The 25,790-nt window shown below is 38.7% G+C and overlaps 1 protein-coding gene across 1 annotated transcript in view; it reads right to left on the bottom strand.

Moving 5' to 3' along the window:
- The window catches only part of KCNH8 (potassium voltage-gated channel subfamily H member 8), a 287,892-nt gene that overhangs the window by 73,863 nt on the left and 188,239 nt on the right, over positions 1–25,790 (bottom strand). Inside the window, exons 7-8 of the mRNA XM_061586828.1 lie at positions 19,215–19,419; positions 3,820–4,017 (exon numbers count right to left, since the gene is read on the bottom strand). Of these exons, the coding sequence (XP_061442812.1) occupies positions 3,820–4,017; positions 19,215–19,419 (403 nt within the window). The remainder of the gene's footprint in view (positions 1–3,819; positions 4,018–19,214; positions 19,420–25,790) is intronic.

Below are 25,790 nucleotides of genomic sequence, written 5' to 3' on the forward strand. Positions count from 1 at the left end.
AGCCAAAGGCAGGGGAAGGTGCCCAAAGATAATGCCTCAGATGTAGGGATGGAAAGATCTGCCGAATTTGGTTCTCTTAGTTTCCAGTTTTAAATTTGGTCCTCCACATTTCTGCAACAATCTGCAGTTTTAAAAAAATCATCATGAAAATTCTTTAGTATTTTAGTGCAAATTTCTTCTAATAAACACATTTTGTATGTAGTTTTGACTAATGTACACATTTTTGCAAGTAATTTATCCTAATATAACGCATTTTTGTAAACACTGCTTGCTCAGAAAACTCCATCACAAAATTTGGATAAGTGTGAATTTCAAAGGACAGCTGCATTTCGGCTCTCATATTGTTTTGGAAAGTGCAAATTTGATAGATTCAACTTTAAATGGGAACTGAATCAAATTTCTCCCCCATTTCTACTCCAGTGTTTTACTAATCAGTTGTTAAAATTAATTGAACCAAATATGCACAAATGCCACTCCAAAAACAATACAAGATCACCCAACAGTGTGAAGTATGTGGGCTCCTTCTGGGAGGAAAGGCAGGGTGTAAATCAAATAATTAATAAATAAATAAAAATAAAATAAAATAAATAAAAAGTCCCAAACGTCTAGCAGGGACTCTCCCCTCAAAATCCTACTCAGTCCTGAAAAGTTAAGTAGCAAAGGCCAAACAGTAAAGGGATGGAGGACATGTGCTGAAAAAAAAAAGAGTGACGGGGGGGAGGCAAAGCTGGCTTAAGAAACTTGCTTACCATCCCTTTCTGACTGGGCTTGAGAGCCCCACCAGAGGTGTAACAAGAAAATTTTCTTTGAGTGAGCAGAGAAAAAAATTGGGGGGGGGGAGAAGGGTTGGGGCATTGGTCACTACAAAAGAGGTTTCTGGGGGGGAAACTTTTTTTAGGTAATGACAAAAATAAACCCCAGTTTATGCATTTTAATTGGGAACTATGATTTGTGAAGTTTACAAAAAAAATCAAATTAAAATACAATATTTTCCACATGCAAAATAGTTATGTAAACTAGATAACAGTGACTAGGAAGTAAATGTATATTGTGCAAGTCATCCTACCATAATAATCTGAACTATTAATAAAGTCTAATGCGCTGTGATTTCTCTGCAAACTTGCAGGGGAATTGTTCATTTGATATTCCTTCACATATGTTACATTCAAAAGCCAGGACTACTAAGCTAGCTGCCTGAAGACAGCAGAAGAAGCCAATGTGGCTTCACAAAAAGTTTAGAGATGACCTGAAAACAAAAAAGGACACATGCAGGAAGTGGAAGGAAGGCCAGGTCACAAAGGAAGAGTACAGACAAGTAGCACAGAATTGCAGGGAAGGCATCAGGAAGGTTAAAGCTGAGAATGAGCTGAGGTTAGTGAGAGATGCCAAAAGCAACAAAAAGCTTTCTTCAGGTATTTCCACAGTAAAAGACAGATAAAAGAAATGGTGGAACAGCTGCTCAAGGAGGATGGCAAAATGATAATAGATGGCAAAGAAAAGGCAGAAGTGCCCAATTCCTACTTTGGCTCAGTCTTCTCCCAAAGGAGGGTCTATGACCCCCCTGGCAAATGTGAAGTTGAAGGGTCAGGACTGCAGCTTTTGATTAATAGACAAACGGTCAAAGAATACCTAATCACTTTGAACGAATTCAGATCTTCAGGCCCCGATGAACTGCATGCTAGAGTATTGAGGGCACTGGCTGAACAGCTCTTGGAACTACTGTCTATTACCTTTGTGAAATCTGTATTTCTAAAACCTCAAGTGACGTTTTAAGTTGCTGCAATGTTAGAAATTTGGGGACTGAAGGAAAATTTCATTTGGAAGGGCAGAATTATCATTTAGGGGGCAATGCCCTCATCCCCCCCATCACTATACCCCTGAGCCCCACATGTCCCTAAACTATACCTCCCCTGTAAAGAAACCACTTGAGGCTCAGAGAAAAGGTGTGTGTGGCAAACATGCCCCCACTTGAGATTGGGAGCAGCACTGCAGGGATGTTTGTAAGCACATTGAACTGAACACGCTTACAATCCATATTCAGACCTTCCCACTCTGTGCAGGAGGCAAGGGGTGGAGGGGGTGAGGCTGACACATAGACCCTTGCACCCCCTCCACGGATAGAGTTTACAAATGCCCAAAGAGGACTTTTACAAGTTTGTTAACCTTTAAAAGAATGGCCATGTCTGACTTGCAGGTCCGGTGGCTGGGACAATTTACCAAAGATGAACATCAGAAAGTGCAAGTATTCAATTGTATGTTTACAGTGTCAATTCAAGAGAGGTGAGACTGCCCATTCGGAAGATCATGAGCTTAGAGTTGGAGTTTGCTGGTCCCAGTATAGGAAAACATTCAAAGTGGTACCCTGAATAGGATGCAGAAATCTAGGCTGCTTGAGAAACCAGACTTATAAAGCCAAGAATTTGAAAGAAATATAAAAATGAATGGATAGATATTTTCTTTACAGGTTGGATTTGGTGTCCCAACTGATTGTTGTGGTGATGGAAAAGCATGAGCGACCATGATCCATTGAAGGAAGCAGCTGACCAACTTACGAGTGGACCTCAAACGCCACATTTCTGGATGTTGCAGCAGTGTATGTAAAGGTAACATATTCTCTGCTATGGTGATTTTGTGTATAAGTCTCAAACCAATGGGGGTATCACTGAAACCATACACAAGGACGTAGATAATATGATACATAACTGAAGAACTGCTAAGCAGGCAGTTGCAGAATTCTATTAACTATTTCACCACCAGGTCCTTATCAAAAAGAAGGCTTTCTTCATGACAATACAGTTTTTAAGAGTGTGAAGAAAATGTGCAAGAATCAGGGCTTGAAGAGAAGAAGCCCAGGTCAGGAAGCACAAAACCACCATCTCTTGAAGGGATTGTCAACACCCTGATTACAACATTTGTTTGTGTTAATATTTTAAATTGTAAACTGCTTTGGATGTCTCAGCATAAATATATGTTGTATATAAATGCAATAATAAATCAATGAATCAATAAGAATTAATTGGATATGTGGAACTGCTCTGAGAGGCAGGTGCTAAGAAGTGTTCCTTTCATTATGAAGAGCAGTGAAAGATAAAAGTTTCTTGTTCCTGATAATGAAAGACAAAAGAACAAGCTTTGCAGATGTCTTTTTATTTTAAGGCATCTTCCATGGTAAAAATAAATTTGTTAGTCTTTAAAGTGCCGCAACCTCTTTCTTGCTTTTTAAGGATGGAGTCTAAAGTTCTTTGCTGCACGGTGAATAGTAATGGTACGCTCAGCCATAACTACAACAATCTCACAACTGTGAGGGAAATGGTGTGAAATTTGTGTGGCCTAATTAGTTAAGCTGCAATGTTTCAATCTTACAGCCTAATACACAATATAATGTCCTTTTGGTTGTGCTTTCCAACAAAGTTCAGCTTTGCTTTAAAAAGGAATCATTGATGAGTTTACTATTTAGAATTTGGTTTGATTTGTATTGAAGTATGAATTCAAAATTTCTTTTTTGTTCCTAACTGAGAAAGCCTAGACCAATATTCTTCCTGTAACACTGAGTTAGGGATGTGTTCGGGCTGCTAATGAAAACTGCTACTTACAAATTGAATGTAACTTTATTTTAATGTAGCGTGGCTACAGTCAGCCATCTTATCACTAATATTAACAACAACCAGGGCTGCTTCTTGCAGTGCTGTCTCTGGAAGACAGATGGCCCCTCCTACAATTATTAGCACTTCACTCTCCACAGTACTGCTGCATGCATTTTACCACAACTTTGAACTATCTTTCCACATTCTACTTCCTGCACATAATATGTTTACTTACCCCCAATCAGCATTGTGCAAATGGAAAAAATCTTTTCAGCATCGGTATTGGCTGAAACATTACCAAACCCAACACTGGTGAGGCTGCTGAGGGTGAAGTACAGGGCAGCAATATAGGCACTTCTGAGGGATGGGCCTCCTGATGTATTATTGCCATTGTAGGGACACTCCAAACGTTTTCCCAGTTCATGAAGCCAACCTGAAAACAAAGAAGCATACCCGTGATCAAACTAGAGGGCTACCATATCACACAGCTTCAAAATACTTTGAATTCACAAGACAAGATTTTTGTTGCTTGATCCTGAGCAGGCTTACATATTTCCATTTTAAAATACTTTGCCAATTAGCTGCAGTCTGACATAATCACAGGATGATTTTTCCCTAGAGGAGGACAGATTTTTTTAAAAAAGGTTCTACTGTCTTGGCTCATGAGGCAATGATGTGAGATGTACCACTGTAACTACCAGTGTGATAAGTCTCTTCCTTCAAACTCGGTATGAAAATTCATCACTCCAGTGAAAACTAAATAGGCGTGGTCTACATATGGAATAGAATCATGGCGTGGCCGATTGCTGTGCTAATATAATAGATGGTATCACTTCAGACTGCAGGGAGATGGTCACATTCTTGACTGCTCCTCTATATCAAAAACTCAGTGGCTAGTACAGTAGTCAAACAGCTGGCATACAACTAGCTCTTTGTATGCTCAAAACTGATCTGCTAAGTGTTCAGTTTGCAGTGAGTTTATTTACGTGGAGGAGCATTCAAAACTGGAATATTTTCAATCTAGAAGACAAGATTTTTGTTGTTTGATCTGCAGTCTGCATCCTACTTGTTCATTCTCACCATCTTTGTATGTATGTACTGACTAGGGCTCAATACCTTTATAGCTTTCCTTGTTTCAATATGAAACCCAAGGCGGCATATATGTGGTTGCCAGACATCTCCCAATCTGGCACTGACCAAACCCAGACTGGCTTAGCTTCAGCAAGGTGATGATCCCATGTGTCTTCAGAAGAAAACACCTGGGATCATCTCCAAGTGGTGGGTATGCTGATGGTACAAAATAAAATTGAGACATACAAGTGGGACCTGAAATACAATTTCAATAAAAATCCTTATATAGGATTCCAACCACTGCAGCCCACTCCTCTCCATTCCCTCCTCACAGTTTTCCATTGTCACCTTTTTTGGTTAGCATTTCATGGCCACTGGGCTCCTTTGGGAGGAAGGCTGGAATATAATAAATAAATAAATAAATAAATAATCCATTCTCATTGGTCTGTTTGGGGATTTTCTGTTGGGATTCCTCCCTCTTGTGCTTGAATGGTGGTGCCATTTTGGCTATATAATCAACAGCACTCACAGCCTGAAATAGGGAGAATGATCCTATGGCTTCTTTGGGAAATTCTGTATGGACTGATCTACACCACCTGCTCAGCTGGGATTTCAATATAAACAAAAGGCACTACAAAGTAATGGAAATGGAGAGAGGTGTATTTCCAGCCTTGGAAATAGGAATCTCTTCACATTTTAAGTGGCCATCATGTTTATTGTGATCCATACCAGGGCAGCCTTCTGACACAGTATAACACAAAGAGGTAGTCGCTTTCTATGATATAGACAGATAGGAGGCAAATATAGGTTCAGCTCAGGGCCTATGGCTAATAGGGATTGGATAAACGGCAAAAACTGAATAAGCTGGATCTAAACAATGAACAGCCCCATGTGTATTTGCTCAAAGGGGTTGATGGACAATTAACCTTTATACTGAAAGCATAAGGATCACAGTGACAGCAATCATAATCAGTTCAAGAGCTCTTGAGGTGACATCAAGGAATCCATTGAAATCAAGAGAGTACAAATTCAGCACTAATGGATGGAGTGGGCCTGGGTTCACTCTCACCATGACAAAACTAAGATTATTCTGCAAACCAATCCCAAAACATGCAGAGCCATCCAAATACAAGTCAAAGATGCCGACAGCTTGCAAACAGTGTTGTAAACTATAACATTAAAAACTTGATGCAGACAGATAGAAGCACAAATGTTTAGCATTTGGTTCTAAATACTACTTATAGTGTATACTAATTTTGCTAAAAGTAATGAATTTTTTACTGTCTTTTTTTTAAAATCACATTAAGGTTGGTGGTTTGGCAAAGGAAAGCAAAAGCACGAAAAAGCATGAAAATAAGGGTGTTTTAAAATAAAAGTCATTGTTAGGGAGCAATTTTATTCTTCTGAATAGCTCCTTTCTGTGTTTCAAGTCTTAGATTCTGAATATCACACAGTGGAAGCATAATTTGATATTCTGACTTATTTTGAACAAATCTTTATGGGATTTTCCTGCCTGGGTTCTCTATTTTTGGCCTGGCGTAATGCTTGAATATGCTAATGTATGCATAAGCTGACAGATAGAAAGACAGAAACCTTTAGAGTTCAGAAACATGCTCTTTTACAGTTATTTAAAGTGTCCACCAAAACTCCAAGTTCCTTAACAATCTTTCTTTTTCAAAGTCTGTTTGACAGCAAATTTGCGATAAAACACCTCACAACAGTTTAATAGGCCAGAGAGTATATTTCATCACTGTAAAGAATCAGGAAACACAGTTGAATTCTTATAGTCTAACAAAATATGGGTATTTGTTTAACAGGCAGCCCCGCATGACAAGTAAACTTTGCAGAAACAACCTTCCTATCTTATTAGAACAGCTTTGCCTTGATTCCTTTCTATGTTTCAGGCATTTTGAAAGCTCGTAACTAACTACATGTGATAGTTTGTTCAAGTGTGAGATACATTAAGAACTGAGAATGTGTACACAAAACCCAGGGAATGATGAATTCTTGCCTTGAGGTAAACATCTTCAGAAACAAGAGAGAGCATGTAACACCACCCCATCAAGGACAACTGAAGACACCAAAGACCCCTGAAGTACCGCAAAGAGCTAACTGCAGTCCTATAAAACCACAGAGGACTAAAGGGAAAGTAAATGCCACCATTTTTGTAGTAAAAAATATGTCCGGGCAACATATTTTTGCATTTATATTCTCTTCCATTCCTTCATCTTTATTACCTTGAACTAACTCCATCAGTATGGGTTTTCATTAAAACAGGCCCTAAATAAGATAACATATTGTTTACTTTGTGACTTTCCCTCCCCCCTATACACAACATAGGAATGAAGGTGGCCCACATGGGTGTTTGTTTATTTATTGTTATTACATTTGTATCCCAACTTAAGCTCCTTGGAGTTCAAGGTGATATAGTCGGTTTTGGCCCTTCCCATTTTATCTTCACAGCAACCCTGAAAGGTAGGTTAGGCTAAGAGAGAGTGAATAGCCCAAGCTTTGAGGATGTGTGGGGATTTGAATCCTGGTCTCCCAGGTCCTATTCTAACACTCTGTACCGCAGTGGCATGATTAGAGTATAGTGGGAGGAAGGGGCATTGCATGATGCTGTGATGGAGGTCTTCCAGCCCTGACATCCATGTGTTTGGCATGGATGTCTACAGGAGAAAGCACATACTCCTAGATCTGTAGATAATTACCCTTCTCTGATAGCTCAGGGTTATTATTATTATTACTGTCATCTTTTATTATCCTTATATGCCACCCTTTCTTCTGCCAAAGTTCAGGCACCTAACAATAATCTTAAATCACAATACATATATCACAAAATAATAGTTAAAATTATAGCAAATCCATAATGTTTAAAAGCCAGCAGCTGGCACTAAAACTCTCACTTTGTTGTTGTTATGTGCCTTCAAATCGATTACGACTTACGGCGACCCTATGAATCAGTGATCTCCAATATTGTTGTTGTTGTGTGCCTTCAAGTCGATTATAACTTATGGAGACCCTATGAATCAGTGACCTCCAACAGCATCTGTCATAAACCACCCTGTTCAGATCTTGTAAGTTCAGGTCTGTGGCTTCCTTTATGGAATCAATCCATCTCTTGCTTGGCCTTCCTCTTTTTCTTCTCCCTTCTGGTTTTCCCACCATTACTGCCTTTACTAGTGAATCATGTCTTCTCATGATGTGTCCAAAGTATGATAACCTCAGTTTCATCATTTTAGCTTCTAGTGATCGTTCTGGTTTAATTTGTTCTAACACCCAATTATTTGACTTTTCGCAGTCCATGGTATGTGCAAAGCTCTTCTCCAACACCACATTTCAAAGGAGTTGATTTTTGTCTTATCCACTTTTTTCACTGTCCAACTTTCACATCCATACGTAGAGATCGGGAAAACCATGGTCTGAATGATCCTGACTTTAGTGTTCAGTGATATATCTTTGCATTTGAGGACCTTTTCTAGTTCTCTCATAGCTGCCCTCCCCAGTCCTACCTTCTTCTGATTTCTTGGCTATTGTCTCCATTTCGGTTAATGACTATGCCAAGGTATTGATAATCCTTGACAAGTTCAATGTTGTCAACTTTAAAGTTACATAAATCTTCTGTAGTCATTACTTTAGTCTTCTTGATGTTCAGCTGTAGTCCTGCTTTTGTACTTTCCTCTTTAACTTTCATCAGCATTCGTTTCAAATCATTACTGGTTTCTGCTAAGAGTATGGTATCATCTGCATATCTTACATTATTGATATTTCTCCCTCCAATTTTCACACCTCCTTCACCTTGGTCCAATCCCACTTTTCGTATGATATGTTCTGTGTATAGATTAAACAAATAGGGTGATAAAATACACCCCTGTCTCACACCTTTTCCCGATGGGGAACCAATCAGTTTCTCCATATTCTGTCCTTACAGTAGCCTCTTGTCCAGAGTATAGGTTGGCGTCAGGACAATTGGATGCTGTGGCACCCCCATTTCTTTTAAAGCTTTTAAAGATTTTCATCATCCAGACAATCAAAGGCTTTGCTGCAATCTATAAAGCACAGGGCAATTTCCTTCTGAAATTCCTTGGTCCGTTCTATTATGCAACATATGTTTGCAATATGATCTCTGGTGCCTCTTCCCTTTCTAAATCCAGCTTGGACGTCTGGCATTTCTCGCTCCATATATGGCAAGAGCCTTTGTTGTAGAATCTTGAACATTACTTTACTTGCATGGGATATTAAGGCAATAATATTAATATTAATATTAATAATATTAATATTAATATTAATGTTATTATTATTATTATTATTATTAATAATAATAATAATAATAAATTTAATTTCTGTGTCGCCTATCTGGCCAATGGCCACTCTAGGCAACATACAAAACAGTTAAAACACAATAGATAAAATACAACATACAATATAAAAACACTATAAGAACAATACGGCAGCAACAATATTAAAACAGGGTAGGAGGCATTTCATTCATAGCAATTAACCCTCCCCGGAGATCCCAAAGGCCTGTTGAAAGAGCCAGGTCTTTAAGGCTTTACGGAATACATTTAGGGAAGAGGCATGCCGGAGATCTTGTGGGAGGGTGTTCCAAAGAGTGGGGGCCGCCACTGAGAATGCCCTCTCTCTCGTACCCACCAATCTAGCTGTTTTTGTCGGCGGGATAATAATAATTACTGCATTCCCTGGGACCCCCTTTCTTTGGAATTGGGATGGATATTGAACGCTTCCAGTTTGTGGGCCATTGTTTCGTTTTCCATATTTGCTGACAGATTTTTGTCAAAATTTGAACAGATTCTGTCTTAGCAGCTTGTAGCGACTCTATTGGTATGCCATCTGTTCCTGGTGATTTGTTTCTTCCAAAGATTTTAAGAACAGCTTTCACCTCAGTTTCTAAAATTTCTGGTTCTTCATCATATGGTTCCTCTGTGAATGAATCTGTCATCCTTGCATCTCTTTTATAGAGTTCATCATTGTATTGCTTCCATGTTCCTTTTATTTTATCCTTGTCAGTCAGTGTGCTCCCCTGTTGATTATTCAGCATCCCTACTCTTGGTTTGAATTTCCCTTTGATTTCTCTAACCTTTTGGAATAGGGTTCCTGTTCTACCCTTTTTGTTGTCCTCTTCTATTTCTGTACAATAACTATTGAAATAGTTTTCTTTGTCCCTACATACTAGTCACTGTATAGTTGCATTTAGGGTTCTCTAAATTATTATATTTATACTTATATCCCACCCTTTCTCCCAGTAGGAGCCCAGGGCTGCAAACAAAAGCACTAAAAACACTTGAACACATCATAAAAATAAACTTTAAAATATATTAAAACAAAACAACCATTAATATACAGTGAGTCACCAAAAGCATGGCAAAACAAATACGTTTTAAGGTGATGTGTGTCTGAACTTCTGAACTCCGTAGGGAGGGAGTTCCATAAGTGGGATCCATCTGTAGAAAATATGCATAGAGATCTACACACATAGGTTTTCCCCTACAGACATCAACAGTAACGAGGGAATTTGGGGGCAGAGCCAGAGGTAGCTGTGTGTCTTGAGTTCCAGTTTGGAAAAAGGGTGGGGTATAAATAAAGATAATAATAATAATAATTCAAGGGTGAAGTCAGCTTCACATTCCCTTTAATTGTGCGGAAGCCCCGTTCCCTTCATGTACACAAAGTGTGAAAGGAGCTAGAACAAAGCTAGACAGAATTCTAGCTTGAATGGCTTGAATACATGTTTGGTGCATTCCACTTTCCAAAGCATTGGCGTCAAAGCAGAGGATGTCTTAAGCAGTGCCACCGCATTTAGAATGTCCATCTGTCCTCACTCTCTGTGTTCTTTTTCAGCAGCTCACGTAGCAAATATGAGTGCAGCTGGCACACCATAATTAATGTGCACCCTCAATTGTGAAGAAGAAAAAAATCACTTTATAGTGGTTAAATGAAGAGGCCTCCTAAAATCTCAGTGTTGTAATTCATGTTAGATTTTGCATCCAGACTTTAAAGTTATTTCTGTATAGGTTTGCAACTCTCAGATGATTTTTAAAATGTCAATATAATTAAAGCAGAGTTATTTAACAGACACAAAGGACAGGTAGAAGCCCAAATGCTTCTCTAAATCAAGGGGATTATTGAACTCACATGATGCCCTTTCAGAAATCTCATCCAAAATGAATTGTAGGTATAGGGATGATTTCACATTGCATTTTGTTTACCAGTTTCTGGGAAGAGTTCCAATGTTAGATAAAATGTGAATGTTTCTAGGCTTTGATAGTTAAGGTAATATTTATAGTCAGCAGTGAAAACATTTTGCATTTTACTAGATTTTTTTCATTTAAACACAATCTGTCTACATGGTGATGCAAGCATCTAATTATTAATGACACAAGAAGGCCAGGTCCAAAAAGATGCAAAAAATAAAAATAAAAATCAGTAGCAAATGCACAGTAATGCTACTGTTAGTTGCTGGGTCCATCCCATAACCGAATAGAAGAAACAAGGAGTCTCCTTCCTCTGTATGTGCAACAACCACAGTATGTTAGCTTGGGCATGTGAAGGAAGTTTATACTAGAAGTAGGAATGGAGGAGGAATCTGCCAAACTCGGATTCTGAAGTGAGACTGATTCTATTTGAGTTGATCATGATGACCCAGATGGGATCATGTGTCCACTTCAGATCTGTAGTCTGTTGAATCCCTTTACTAAGCATCCAAGTACTATGCACTGTCTTTATTCCTCTAAAAACGTTTTCTTCATTTAACCCTTTCATAATAGCATATCTGGCCACCCACAGCCTGGAGCACCTAGTGCATGGGCTCCTTGCCACTACATACCTTGAGTGCAAAAAGAGCAACAGAACAGATCTCATGGAATTAAGGATTAAATAATATTATTGTGTTATATATTTATTTGTATCCCATCTTTATTCCATCAAGACACTTAAGGTGGCTCACATGGGATTCCCTGGTAGTCTCTCAGCCAGGTACTGATCAGACAAATGTTGCTGCCTCATGTGACTTCAGAACATTTTAGAAAAAATAACAAATTGTAAAAAAAAAGTGAGGGGAGTTAGAAAAAAAAGAGAAAAAATGAATAGAACAAAATATTTTCACATATGACTACCAAACGTATAAAGGGTTTTATAATACATCAAGTTAACCTCTAGTACAGTTCTATGCATGTTTACTTGTTATGTTTACATGTTTACTGGAAATAAGCCTTATAGCATTTAATGGTGCACAGTCCCTAGTATGGGTGTCTAGGACTGCAGCCCTTAAGCACTCTCCTTAGAGTGATATCCAATAAACACTAGACTGTTATACATTTAAAATGCTGAAACACAAAGATTCAAAAATAATTTTACAAATGTGATTGTAGACTGACTATTTAAAATATAGCACCAGCAGAGAATCCCCTATTTCAGGAGACAGTTTGGGGTCAAAATAACTAGCAACAACCTAGATGAAACTTGCTTCTGCCGTCACTAAACTCACTATTCCAACCTGTAGCACTATTAACTCCTCTTGTCACAAATTGCCATCAGTTTAATTGGTCTCTTTCCTTGTTACTATTTGCAAGCGCCAACCACAAAACGTCAAAAATCATGTCAGATTTCTCCAAGATAATGCGATTGACTTAAAAGTAATGAGTTTCTTTTTAAAAGATGTACAGTTTTATTTTAGATGCTTGGCCGTTATGATGCACTGTAACTATCTCAAAGCATTTATTAGTAAGCAAGTAAAACTTAGTCCTACTTCTCAACCTGCACAGTCAATCTGCATCTAGAGACTAATATTGCTAGTTTAGTGGCTTCAATGCTGTCGTTTTATTTTTTTTAATTAACTGATGTGTTTTACATTTTTGTGCTATTTTTCTTTGTTGATTTTTTCTTGTTTTTAAATGTATTTTATCTCATGATTATATAAGCTTCCTTATGAGTGCTGTGCTTATCAATAAGGATAAAATATGCATCATGATAAATTATTATGACGGGCTATGCCTATAAATAAGAACTATGATAATGATGACCATCATCATCACAATCCTTTGGACCCAATGAGGGTGTCTCTTAGATTTTGTGGAACTCCCTCTATGGGTGGAGAATGAGGTCCACCTTCAAAGAGGGAGATCCACTCTCAGAAGTCTCCTCCTGGGGTACCATGGAAAGAATTTGCTTTTCTGCTGTCAGTGCTCCAACAACAAAGAGTGCAACACAAGGGCATGTCAGGTGAGGATTTCCCCAGAATTGGGGAGGAGGTATCCTGGCCCTGCTGCTGGTGTATTTATTTTGTTCCCCATTTACATCAATGGGGAAAGATTTTTTTAAGACCATGGAAAGAGGGGAACAAGAAGAATGCCCCTCGCTCACACACACCTTCTGCCCTGCACAACAGGGCTCAGGATTTGTTGACTGTTCTGGAGAAATGCTATGTACTTGTATGTGTTTGTGTTAAAAATGTTATGACCTCTGTGACTGTCATGAGGCCTTGTTTTGGTACATTGTTGCAAGCCTGCTTGGTGACAGGTTCGGAGATGAGAGAGAGAGAGAGGAAAGAGACACAATCACTTTAAAACTCTGGTAGATGGGGCCTGATCAGGTAAATTCTCTCTGATTGACCAAAGGTTCCAGGCAGTAGGGAGTTAACTGACTGTCAGCAGTTAGAGAGGAGAATTGGAGCTGGTGTGTGAGGAGCTGATTGATGAGAGTAGCTCAGCGAAGAACTGAGGCCTGCATATATACGGCCAGGGTGTCAAGCTTTGGGGACACAGAAGCAGATTGGCCCCAGTATCTGGACTGGGTTGTAGAAATAATTGGCTGGGGTGGAGATTTAGGGAAATCGGCCTGAAGGGAGAGCCATTTAAAGGCTAATTTATAGTAGGGTCCCGCTCATACAGCAGGTTACGTTCTGGACCCCCGCTGTAAAGCGAAAACCACTGTAAAGCGGATCCAATTGACTTACATTGACCAAAATGGCGTCCAGCGGCAAAAAAACACCATAAAAGCAGAACAAGCACTATAAAGCAGGACCTTTCTACAATTCACAACCGCTGTATTAGTGGAACGCTGTAAAGCGAAGCGCTGTAAAGCGGGGCCCTACTGTATTTATTTATTGCATTTGTATACTGCCCCATAGCCGAAGCTCTCTGGGCAGTTTACAACAATTAAAAACATTAAAAACAAATATACAAATTTAAAAACACATTTTTAAAAAGCAATTTAAAAACACATGCTAAAATGCCTGGGAGAAGAGGAAAGTCTTGACCTGGCGCCAAAGATAAGAGTGTTGGTGTCAGGGCGATCATTCCATAATTTGGGGGCCACCACTGAGAAGGCCCTCTCCCTTGTTGCCAGACTCCCACCTTCCCTCGGAGGAGGCACCCGGAAAACAGAAGCAGGCTTTTCCATTTTGAATGGAATTAATTTATTGCTTATGGCAGGTCCCTTCCTTTAATCACTATATATCAAGCACAGTTTTGAATAATTTTTTTGAGATGCTGCTGAAATTATACCTGACAGCTGGGAGATTTGTTCAAGACTATTACACAAATAATTTCTGGCAGCTTTGATGATCTCAAGGAAGAAGCATCTTGACTTTTTGGCCTTCTATTAACCTGCTATCCATGGTTGTCCAGTTCTAAAAGATCATGAAGTTCTAATATATAGAATACTTTTAGCAACAAAAAACATTTTTTTCAGAATAATCTGTTTATTGTCTGCACAGATCTGAATGACATTTATGTATACTGCTAAGAACTCAGAGGGACTCTCTCTCATTATAGATCTCTCTAAAGGATTTTTTATTATGATGATCTTCCCTAACTCCACAGCAAATCAGGAGCTAAAACTGCTGTTGATACTAGGTAAGAATCAGATGACCAAAACCATTGTCAGCTCAAAATTAATTTCATTTTCTCCAAAGTAAGTAAGAAATATAGAAAGAGAGGAACGCAGAATGCATGGAGTTTCGGGTTTCCATTTTTTATACTGATCAACCCTGTACATCTGGTGAGAGGATTTTCATATGTTCCAGGAAATAATTGGTTGTCATTGCCAGCTGAAGAATTAAGCTGATGACAAGCATGGAGGAATGGACAAAATCCATGAACCTGGCTCTCATCGGCTTTTAGACACTCTCCCACTGAAAAGTTTACCAACTTCCTTAATACTTCCAGTTTAACCATGTACAATATATTTGAATTACAGATTAACTGAAAGTTCTTTTAAAGTTTTATTTTACAAGAAAATGGAAGCTGGGTGGGGGGAGTGGGAGAAAAGTTTAATCATAAAACCACCCTCCCCCTGGTCACCTTTTTCAAAGCTAGTTTGTGGTCCTTGTACTCCTGGTTGATGCCAGTGTCATTCTTTATACACAAGACTTAAAACACACACACACAATGTTCCAGAGTGAGAGTAGGAAGTATTGCCCTCACTCTGATTTTGGACAATGTCACATGAAGCCAAGTGAGAGTGAGGCAAATCCTTCCCGTCTTCCCTCTATAGTCTTAGTCTTGTGGATAAAAACACCAGTGTCCAGCAGCCGCCAGAGGTTTTCTCTTTACTTCAACACTATTTGAGCCCCTACCGCCAAAATGGCCTTTTACTTTGTAATCTGGAAACAAGTTGGCAGTTGCTACATAAGAACACAAGAAAAGCCTGCAGGATCAAGCCAGCATTCTGTTCTCACAGTGGCCAACCAGTTGACCGTGGGAAGCCTGCAAGCAGGATGTGACTGCAAAGTGCACTCTCTCCTCCTGCGGCATCCAGCAACTGGTATTTGGAAGTATATTGCTTTCAACTATGGAGGCAGAGCATAGCCATCCTGACTAGTAGCCGCTGATAGCCTTATCCTCCATGAATTGTCTAATCCTCCTTTAAAGCCATGCAAGTTGGTGGCCATCGCTGGCTCTTGTGGGAACAAATTCCATAGTTTAACTATGCACTGTGTGAAGTATTTTCTTTTGTCTGTCCTGAATCTTACAACATTTAACTTCATTGGATGTCCACAAGTTCTAGTGTTATGAGAGAGGGAGAAAAACGTTTTTCTATCCACTTTCTCCATACCATGCATAATGTTATACACTTCCATCATGTCACCTATGAATTGCCTTTTCTCTAAACTAAAAAGTCCCAAATGCTGCAGCCTTTCCTCATAAGGAGTCACTCCATCCCTCTTATCATTTTGGTTGCCCTTTTCTGAACCTTTGGAGAGGAGGCAACCAGAACTATACACAGTAAATACAAATAGCAAATGTATTTGCTAATACAAATGACCAAATTTTGAATTTTGATTTAGGAGAGTGGTCTAGGACACTGAGAGTGAGGTAGGGAAGGATCTCTGCCTAGTTCTTGGAATACAGTAATTTTAGCTTCTTTCCCAACTCTTTGAAATCTGATTATGTATGAATTCTTAGTTTGCATTAGAGGATAAACACAATTTTAAAATATTATTATTTAAATATTATACAGCTGATAGTTCAGACTGTGAATTATCCATTTAGTATTTTTCTCTGTCCACTGAGGCCTGCAATTGTTCTATGTCTTTCCATGAAAATGTCAGAATATTTATTAAATCTACAAAATCCTTAATAGAATGTATACATTTGGAAGAATGTTAGAAGAGTACATTTTTTAAAATAAATAATGCATTCATTTTCAAACTTTAGAATGATAGCATGTGTATTGTGGATCTTAGTAGGAGGTATTCGTTTATTTTTTGTTCCCCTTTAGTTGTTTTTTCTAGTATATATTAATTTTCGTTATGTTTTTCAAATACTCTTAGAAAGTCAGTATTTTTCTTCCTCATATTGTTTAAGATCAAATTGTTTCCTTGCAAGTAATAATAGATAATAGATATTAGCACATCATGATTACTTTCAGTGTTTTTTTCTAATCTAGCAATTTCCCTCAATAAAGTCCCACCAATTGATCCTGTACAATGCCCTGGAATGATGCTAAATCCAGGGCATTGTGGAGGATACAAAATGGAGGTCAGACAGGTAAAACTGTTGGAGAAATGTGATGAAATGGTTCTCCCCCCCCCCATTTCTCTGCACACAAATGGGGTAAGAATTTGGAGAAGTGATTTGAACACAGCTCCAGTGTAAATGTGCCAGTTTTTCCATTTCTTTGTGTTAAATAATTTCCTCCCATTATAACTTAAAATCCAGTACTGCTTTTAAAAATCTTTAACTTAAAAGTCTAATGATAATACTTTGTAGCGTTTTCAGTCTGCTTAAAGCTCTTGAATTGATTCCATATGCAATACCTATCTCTATTTTCAAGATGGAAATGTATAACAGTTCTAAATATTCAGTTAATTACTTCTTTTACATCACATTCAAGAAGCCCTCATTGTTTAGAAATCTTCTATCATTTTTCACCACATCTAACCTATAGTTCAGTTATATTATGTTGTCATAACTAGGGATGGAAGATGAATCCATTTAAAACAGATTTTTAAACAGAATTTGGTGGTTCTGTCCTGGGTTTTGCTCATACCAACCACCTCTGGCATCGAGTGTCTGCTTGTGTCTGAGCAGCTCAACACTGTTTTTTAAAAAAATGAATAATTATAAGCAAAATAATATACAAAAAAGTGTATTGTGCATATCATACATATAAAACAGTGAAGCCCAATGCTGTATTATATTTCCATGGCACAATTGTATAAATGTATTATTAAGATATTATTTTTATAAAGTTATATGTATTGTTGTATGTGATGGTTACTTTAGGAAACCTGAGTGTATGTGCATAAAATATTCTCTGTGTAACAATGCATATAATATGGGAGAATTGTTGGTATTTTTATTGGAATGGGGAGATATTCCTCATCAAGATTAAGGAGAGAAACAGGAATTAGAAAAAATCCATGTGGATAAATTGACATTGGGTTTTCAGAAAGTTTCCTCCCTAGTTATCACACATGAACCTTTATAATACAGTCCTCTCTGGCTTTCTTATGTCTAAATCTCTCTGGCTTATTATTATTTTATTTATTTATTTATTTATTTTATTACATTTCTAGACTGCCCTATAGCAGAAAGCTCTCAGGGCGGTGTACAACAAATAAAATCACAATTAAAATATGAGCAAGTGTGAAAAATATAACATGATAAAAATCCGAAATAGAATTGCCATGAGTTATGCTGGCCTTATGTTGTTAATTTTATTTCAGTTTGTATTTTTTATTGTGATTGTGATAGTTTTTACCTGTTGCTGGAAGCCTCATTATCCTAAAAGATGGGATTTAAATATTTAAAATAAAGCAAATAAAATAAAACAATAAATAAATAAATAAATAAATAAATAAAGTTTATTTTGTTCTTTGCATGTGTAATACCTGTTGTCCTAAAGAACAAATAGAACCAAGTAACGATTTCTAATGTGTAATTTCACATGCGTACAGAGGAAAAAAGGAAGGGGTGAAGAACAAATGGATAGACTGATGTTACTAATTTCTTTTGCATAAAAAAGGAAAAATTTCACTTAATGTATTCTTATTATGAAGTAGCAATTTGGATTTGTATCCCTATTTAAGAGTTTTGGAGATCAACAGTGAATGAGAAAAGGAGGCACAGTAGGGCCTCATATGGCAGGTTAGGTTCAAGACCCCCACTGGAAAGCGAAAACCACCGAAAAGCAGATCAGCTGTAGCGCGGGGGTCTGGAACCTAACCGGCTGATCGCACCAGAGGAGGAGAAGATCACATCTTCCATTCCTTGGGTGCGATCAGCTCGAGTGGGAGTCTGATATTGCCAGAAGAGGAGAAGATCAGCTATAGCATGCTACAGCTGATCTCCCCCTCCTCCGGCGCGATCAGCTGGAGTGCGGGGAGCTCCAGCCCCCCTCCAGCTGATCGCCTCACTGGCACCGTATTAGCAGAATGCTGAAAAGCGGGGCACCGAGAAGCAGGGCTATACTGCATTTGAATCCAGCAGTCAAGTCCTGAGAGTCATTCAATCATGTTAAATATTTTGGTTTCCAGTTCTTCCAGTTTAGGAGACATCTGACAGGTTCCTCAGCTCTCCAAATTAGTCATTTTACAATCTTACAAAACTACCTCCCTAAAGAGATACTGTTTCATTTTACATGCTCCATTCACTGAGTTTGACTTAGTAACTGTATTTTACTGAAATCTGACATCTTTCTAATTATAAGAGGGATTTTAAAAAATGATTATTGCTGTATTCATACTTAAGTTCATTTATTTCAGCTAGATATTTTCCAGAATGTCTGCAAATAAATTAAAGGTACCTTGATGGCAATTAAGATGTTAATTAAGTTTTTTAATATAAAATATGCAAGTAAAACTCAGGTGTAGCTTCATTTTTGTCAAAGGAAAAACAATCTTAGTTCTAGAAAACTGCCACAGGTATTTTTGCTCTCTGTTAACATCTGGCCGAAGGATGATTACAGTAATTCATGTATGCAGGCACATTAGTGCAAATTAAAATTAGTGCAATGTCAGTGAGACGCATATCATAATTTCCAAATATACACAAAGAAATATATACTTTTTCAGTCTGTGGGGAAAAAAGTCTTTACCTATGTCCCAAGTAAATGGTTTTTTTTCCATCTCCTTCTTTCCAATGACATACCAAATGCAAGCCATCCAATGAGCTAACAATGCAAACATAGACATAAGAAGTGTCAGAACGATAGTGCTGTGCTGGGAATAACGATCCAACTTCTGAAGAAGACGTAAAAGACGTAGTAATCGTACAGTCTTGAGCAGATGAACAATGGACACCTAAAAGAGTAAGAAGACAAAATAATATTTAGCCATTTTCCAAAGAGAATCAAAATTGCTTCAGTCCTGCCAGCTATGACACCTTGTAAGGCATGTCCTCAATCAAGTCAGGCATATACTAAGATTGACAGTAGTGGTCAAATATATCAGATACACTGTTGCAATGCACACTATCAAAACGGAGTGGGGCAGGGGGGCTGGTGTCATGGGAGTACAATAGTATGAGGAGCTGGTGTAGGCCACATCTCATGCTGTGATCTCTCACTAGTTGCCCCTCATCAGTACTTCACTGGCTTCATTACACAGTAGTTGTTACATCATTAAATAGACTCTAATTTAACATGATTTGTTTGGACAAATATCTCAAGATGCTCCTTATCCAGGCCACTGTCTTGCCCTATGATCTTTATTATTGGATTTTTCCCCTTTTATTAGTAAACTGTTTTGATTATTTATTTATTAGGATTTATATACTGCTTAATCATCAAAGACCTCTAAGCAGTTTACATAAAACAACGTAAGTAAACATTGTTTATTGAAGATGGTTTTGTGTAGATCATCAAATTTAGAGAATACCTTGCTATTTCTTTTTATACAATGGAATATGGTATCGATCTGTACAATTGCTGGATTTTTCATGATCACATTGCATCAAGGTTATTAGTGGACATATACAGGTGGACTGATGTGTACAGCTGCCATTGCACACACTGAAAATTGTTTAAAAGGAACGCATAATTGCAAGCTTAGAATGTTTATATATGCTTGGGGTGTGCATCAGCTCTGTGTGTGGGAAGAATAATGAGGTAAATCAGGATAATTGGGGGGTCTTCTGCCATCCCAAATCAAAATGCAATGTCAGTACCCCCCAAATCAGGGCTCCCACAAAGCTTCAGATCATTCTGTGGTTTCACTACTCTTCAGTACCTTATAACTCTATGTTTACCTATGTCTCTATGTTTCTCTAGTCCATAGACTTTGCAAGGCTATCCAAAATGTTGCAAGCAGAGCATTGAAGGGCTCTGGATTTGTTTTTGACAAAGCACAGCAGCAAAGGATTTTTTCTAAAGTTAAACATTTCATTTATTTTATTTTTTAAAAAAAACATATGCTGCTGTGCATTAGCAAAACAAAACAAAATCCAGAGCTATTCAGAACTCTATGGGCAACCTTTTGGTAAGCCTCATATTGTGAACCTATCAGAGAACACAAGCACTGGAAAGGAAAAGCCATGTTGAGGTTGCAAAGTTTAAAAAAATGTAAAATCAAGCATATACATGACCCTTTTCCTTCCCCACAAAAAGCCTTTGGCCCTATTTGTTTGCAACTTGGCAGGCTTAATCCACTCTGTAAATTTAATTCACTTTGGCCAAAATGGAGAAATGTTATTGCTGTTTTTAGATTCCCCATTACAGTAGGGCCCCACTCATACGGTGGGTTACATTCCAGACCCCCGCCTAAAAGCGAAACCAGCTGAAAAGCAGAAATCATTCAATAGAATGGTGTCCGACGCCCAAAAAATGCCATAAAAGTGGAACAAGCGCCGTATGAGTGGGGCCTTACTCTAATTGAAAGCCGCCATATTAGCAGAACGCCAAAAAGTGGGCCACCAAAAAGCAGGACCCTACTGTACAGTGAATGAGAAACACACAGCGTGATTTTATACAGAGCAGCTTGGAACAGACTGAAGCCAAAAGAGCACAGAGCAACTGAGCAACAGATTGGATTTTTTAGGAAAATGCACAGATACACATGCATGGCAAATCTTGTGGCCATGAACGCTCCTGATGAACGCATGAAGGTAATTTACAGGCAGAGCAATCCAAACGTCAGGAAGCCAGTGGAAGGGGGGCTGGTGGAGGACAAGCTGGCAGAAAGCTCTGTGAGATCCTCCTCCCACTCGGGAGCTGCCAGCCTGGCTGAATGCCAGCTCCGTTGGGAGTAGGGTTGCCAAGTGTCCAGTTTTCACCCGAAGACTCTGGATTTTTGGGTCCTCTCCGGGTGAGTCACCTCAATCTCTAGACTCTTAGTTTTCATTTAAAAAAAGTTTATAGGTGTCTGGTTCAAAAGATATAAAACAAAATGTCAGACCCCACCACACCTTCTGTTAGTATCAGCAGCTCTAATCCCTGTCCTTTCGGATTTTTAGCCAATAAGTGAAGTCAGAGTTGTGATTGACAAGATTTGTTGACCCCTGGCAATACCTAACCCCATTTCAACTTCTGAGAACAGTTTTCCTTTCCTGCTTGTCTGACATCAGGAATTCAGTAAATTTATAGCTTTCAGCAGCATAAAGAGCACTTTCTCTGTACAGGATTGGGACTTGCTTCTGAGTAAACATGCATAGGATTGCACTACAACAGAAGATCACAGCAAGATCTTGGTGGGCATAAACAGTAAACAATTTTAGTTATAATTATAATAAATGTGCATGCAAATGGGAATGGACTGCCTTCAAGTCGATCCCAACTTACGGCGACCCTATGAGTAGGGGTTTCATGGTAAGTGGTATTCAGAGGGGATTTACCATTGCCTCCCTCTGAGGCTAGTCCTCCCCAGCTGGCTATGGCCTGCTCAGCTTGCTAAAGCTGCACAAGCCAGCCCCTTCCTTGTCTGCAACTGCCAGCTGGGGGGTGACTGGGCTCCTTGGGACTATGCAGGTTGCCCATGGCTGCACAGGTGGCAGGGCACGTAACCCCTGAGCCACTCACCGTGGGGTGATCTTTCACTGGCCCTTTACCCCCAGAAGACATGAGCGGGGCTTTGAACTCACAGACTCTGGACTCCCAGCCAGGCTGTCCACCCCACTGTGCTATACCAGCTATGCATGCAGGGGTTTTTTAATTACTTGCAAAATATGGCATATTATACATTTTATCTTTCAAATAATTTTTGAACAGAAGTTTTAAAAAGTGTACATGCTGCAGTGTTATACTTTTCTAATTAAGAAGTCTAACACGTTTAAATTTTACAGGACTGTTGAAGAGGGCAGTTTGTCTTACTCATAACCTGTTCTGAAAACCTCCCCAATATGAAGTTTTTCTGGGAGTAAGGCTGCAATGCTAATTACACATACCTGGGAGTTAACCCCAATGAATTTAGTAGGACTTACTATTGAGTAGACATGGTTAGGATTGTGTTGAAAATCAATGGGACTTTTGAGTGAACATAGAAAAGGATTGTGTTGTAAATCATTCTCTCCCCCTCCAATCCTTTTTTTTAAAGCAGTTAGGCAGGGCTTACTTAGGTGTCACTGCTTTTATTTGGCAGGAAACTAATATATATATATTTTAAAAGTTCTGCAATGGCCAACTGGTTTTGCAATAAACTATTATATGGGGTGTATGTATTTTTTCCATTTCTAGTGTGTGTATATGGAATATCTCCAACAACACTGTGAGGTAGGGTTGGAAACCAAGGCAGCTCACAACAAGAAATAAAGCTATTTAAAATCCAGTAACCATAAAACAAGTATAAAAAAGTTGCAAGACAGCTTAAAGTGGCATGACTCTGAATTTTGGATTGAGTGAGTGAATTCCTTATCACTGAATTGCATTTGAAGTACTCTGCATGCTTCCTTGTTTCAGTAAGCCCCACTGAATATATTGGGACTTGCTTCTAAGTAAACATGCATAGGATTGCACTATAAATATCTTTACAGGTTGTGTAAATAATAAACATCTTTGACATTCATGCTTATATAAATATTTCTTCATACTATTTATTTATTACATTTGTATACCGCCCCATAGCAGAAGCTCTCTGGGTGGTTTACAACATAAAAAATCAATATAAATTCTACATAATAAAAAAACAATAGTTCACATTTTAAGTAAACGTAACTAAACAATAAATCTCTAAACAATATACATAACATGAGAACAAAATGAATAATATACAAAACAAAAAGAAAGAATATAACAATTGCCCCCACACCCGCCAAAGAAGACTCGTGAGACATGGCATTGGTTTAAATGTCATATTTAATATATATAACATAATCTGAATCAGAATTCTAACATATCCAATTGTAATTAATAATTGCTTATAACCAACAGGCAGGTGAGAAATTGCACTATTCTGGTGGGGATGGAATCCCCCCAGTCTCCTGGGCATGTATCACAGCTGATAGCTGTGGTTTCTCATGCAAGGATATGAGCTAAGACTCCCTCCTTGCCCAGTGAACCTTGGGAGATGTTTGCCATGCATATCCTGGCCCTGCTGTACACATGTTCACCTGAATGCACATGACAATCCACAGGGGCACCTGCCAGTTATCTGCAGACCGGAGTCCTGCAAGATTCCTGAGGGGCGTCCTTATCCAATAATGCCTCAGAATACCTACATCTCCCTCCAACAAATTCCTCACCTGCCCGAACTCAATGCCAAAACTGGCTGTCACCACACCACTCCCTAAAAGCCAAATGAATTATCCCAAAAGTACAAAGTAGACAAAACGTGAAGGGCTCCTAAAAGCGGGGCCCAACCAAAAAAATCCTACTTGGCCCCACTGGTGACAGGCAAAGCCCATACTGCCATAGGGAGGGAGGGAGGAAGGGTACGGACGAACATGAGGACAAGAGTTACGGAGGTGGAGTGGTATTAAATACTACCACTCCCCCCCCCACTGAGGCATGACGTAGCCTCACCCTACTCCCTCACCCAGTCAGGAGTAGACCTCCTGAGCCTTCTCTACCCAACTGGGGTGAGGGCAAGCCCACCCCCACTCTAAGGTGGGAACGCCATTATAAAAATATATCTAAAAATGTCCATGAATGTTACACTAAAAGCATATATGCAATATCTTATTCTTGGCATCACCTCTTTTGTCTTCATCATAAGGATGCCATGGAGGTCAAGTGTTCTCTAATTTCCCATTGTGCTTCTCACCACCTGACCTGACTATGTCTTGATATGTATCTGATTTCACACTATCATTGTAAATTATTATTTACAAATTATTATTTAGTCTACATTTTAAGTGTGCCCTTCTTTCTTGGGGTGGTCATGGTCCCCCTCTGTTGTTTTTACCTTGAGGGGCAGATTAGGCTGAGAGATGGTGCATAGACCATGGTCACCCAGTAAACTTTGTACCTTATTTCCATTGTAAAATTTAATGAAAATGATTTATATGCAGGCAAAGTTTATGAAGTAATGCACATCCACATAATACATTAACACATTTAAAGCACATCCAACTCACATTTAAAGCACATGACTTCCCCCAAAGAATCCTGGGAAGTGTAGTTTTCCCCTCACAGTTATAGTTCCCATCACCCTTAACAAACTACAATTCCCATGATTCTTTGATGGGATTCATGTGCTTCCAATGTATGTTGAATGTGCTTTAAATGCATGGTGTGGATCTGCCCTAGTGTGCTTGGGCATATATTAGTGAACTGAAAAGTACAATTTTAAAAGATACTTTTTTAAACAGGGCTGTAGCTCAGTGGTAGGGCACATGCTTTGCATGCAAAGGTCCAAAATCCAATCTCTGGAAGAGATTATTGCCTGGAATCCTGGCGACTCAAAGCTAGTCCATGTGATCAGTACTGAGCTAGATGGTATCAAATGGCCTAACTTGGTATAAAACAGATTCCTTTGTGCCTAAAAAAGGCAAGAGACCCAAGGGCCACAGTGACTCAGAAATTTATTTATGTATTTTATTTACAACATTTACACACTGCTTTATTGTAAAAAAACTCAAGTGGTTTATAGAAGGAATTAAAACAATAAAATTATTGGCAAAAACAGTTAAAGAAAGGTATTTAAAAACATTCAAAATTATAAAACCAAGTTAAAAACAGATAAAAAACATAATAGCTGCTACATCCCTGGGTAGGCTTCCCTAAACAAAAATGTTTTTGGTGCCAAAATGAGTACAATGAAGCGCCTGCCTAATGTAAATAGGCAGGGAATCCTGCCACACTAAAGGATCGATTTCTTACAAAAGCAGAAAAAGTACTATGTGGAACCCATGACATGGAAAGCACACCTTGAACTTAGCCTGTGAGCAAATCAGCAACCAGTGCAGATTTCAGAGCAGAGGCATTATATGCTGATAGGGTCTCACTCATATCAGCAATTGTGCTGCAGCATTCTGTACTAACTGCAGCCCCTGGGTCAGGTTGTGCTGCATGGGGATTTCTGTGACGACTGACTGGCTGCCAGGATTTTAATAGTTTTGGTTAGGAACTCTGACTGGTTGTGGGATGCTGAGTTTTCTGTCTTACTCATAGGAATCTTGTTGTGGTTTGTATGGTATTGCATTCAGGAAAACATCACTGTCTTTTGTTTTTCTATTTGCATTTCCTTTACCTCTTACCTTACTCTCTTACATCCATAGAAGCAACAACAGTGGTTCCATGTGG

This window comes from Rhineura floridana, chromosome 10, assembly GCF_030035675.1.
Source record: "Rhineura floridana isolate rRhiFlo1 chromosome 10, rRhiFlo1.hap2, whole genome shotgun sequence".
NCBI lineage: Eukaryota > Metazoa > Chordata > Lepidosauria > Squamata > Rhineuridae > Rhineura > Rhineura floridana.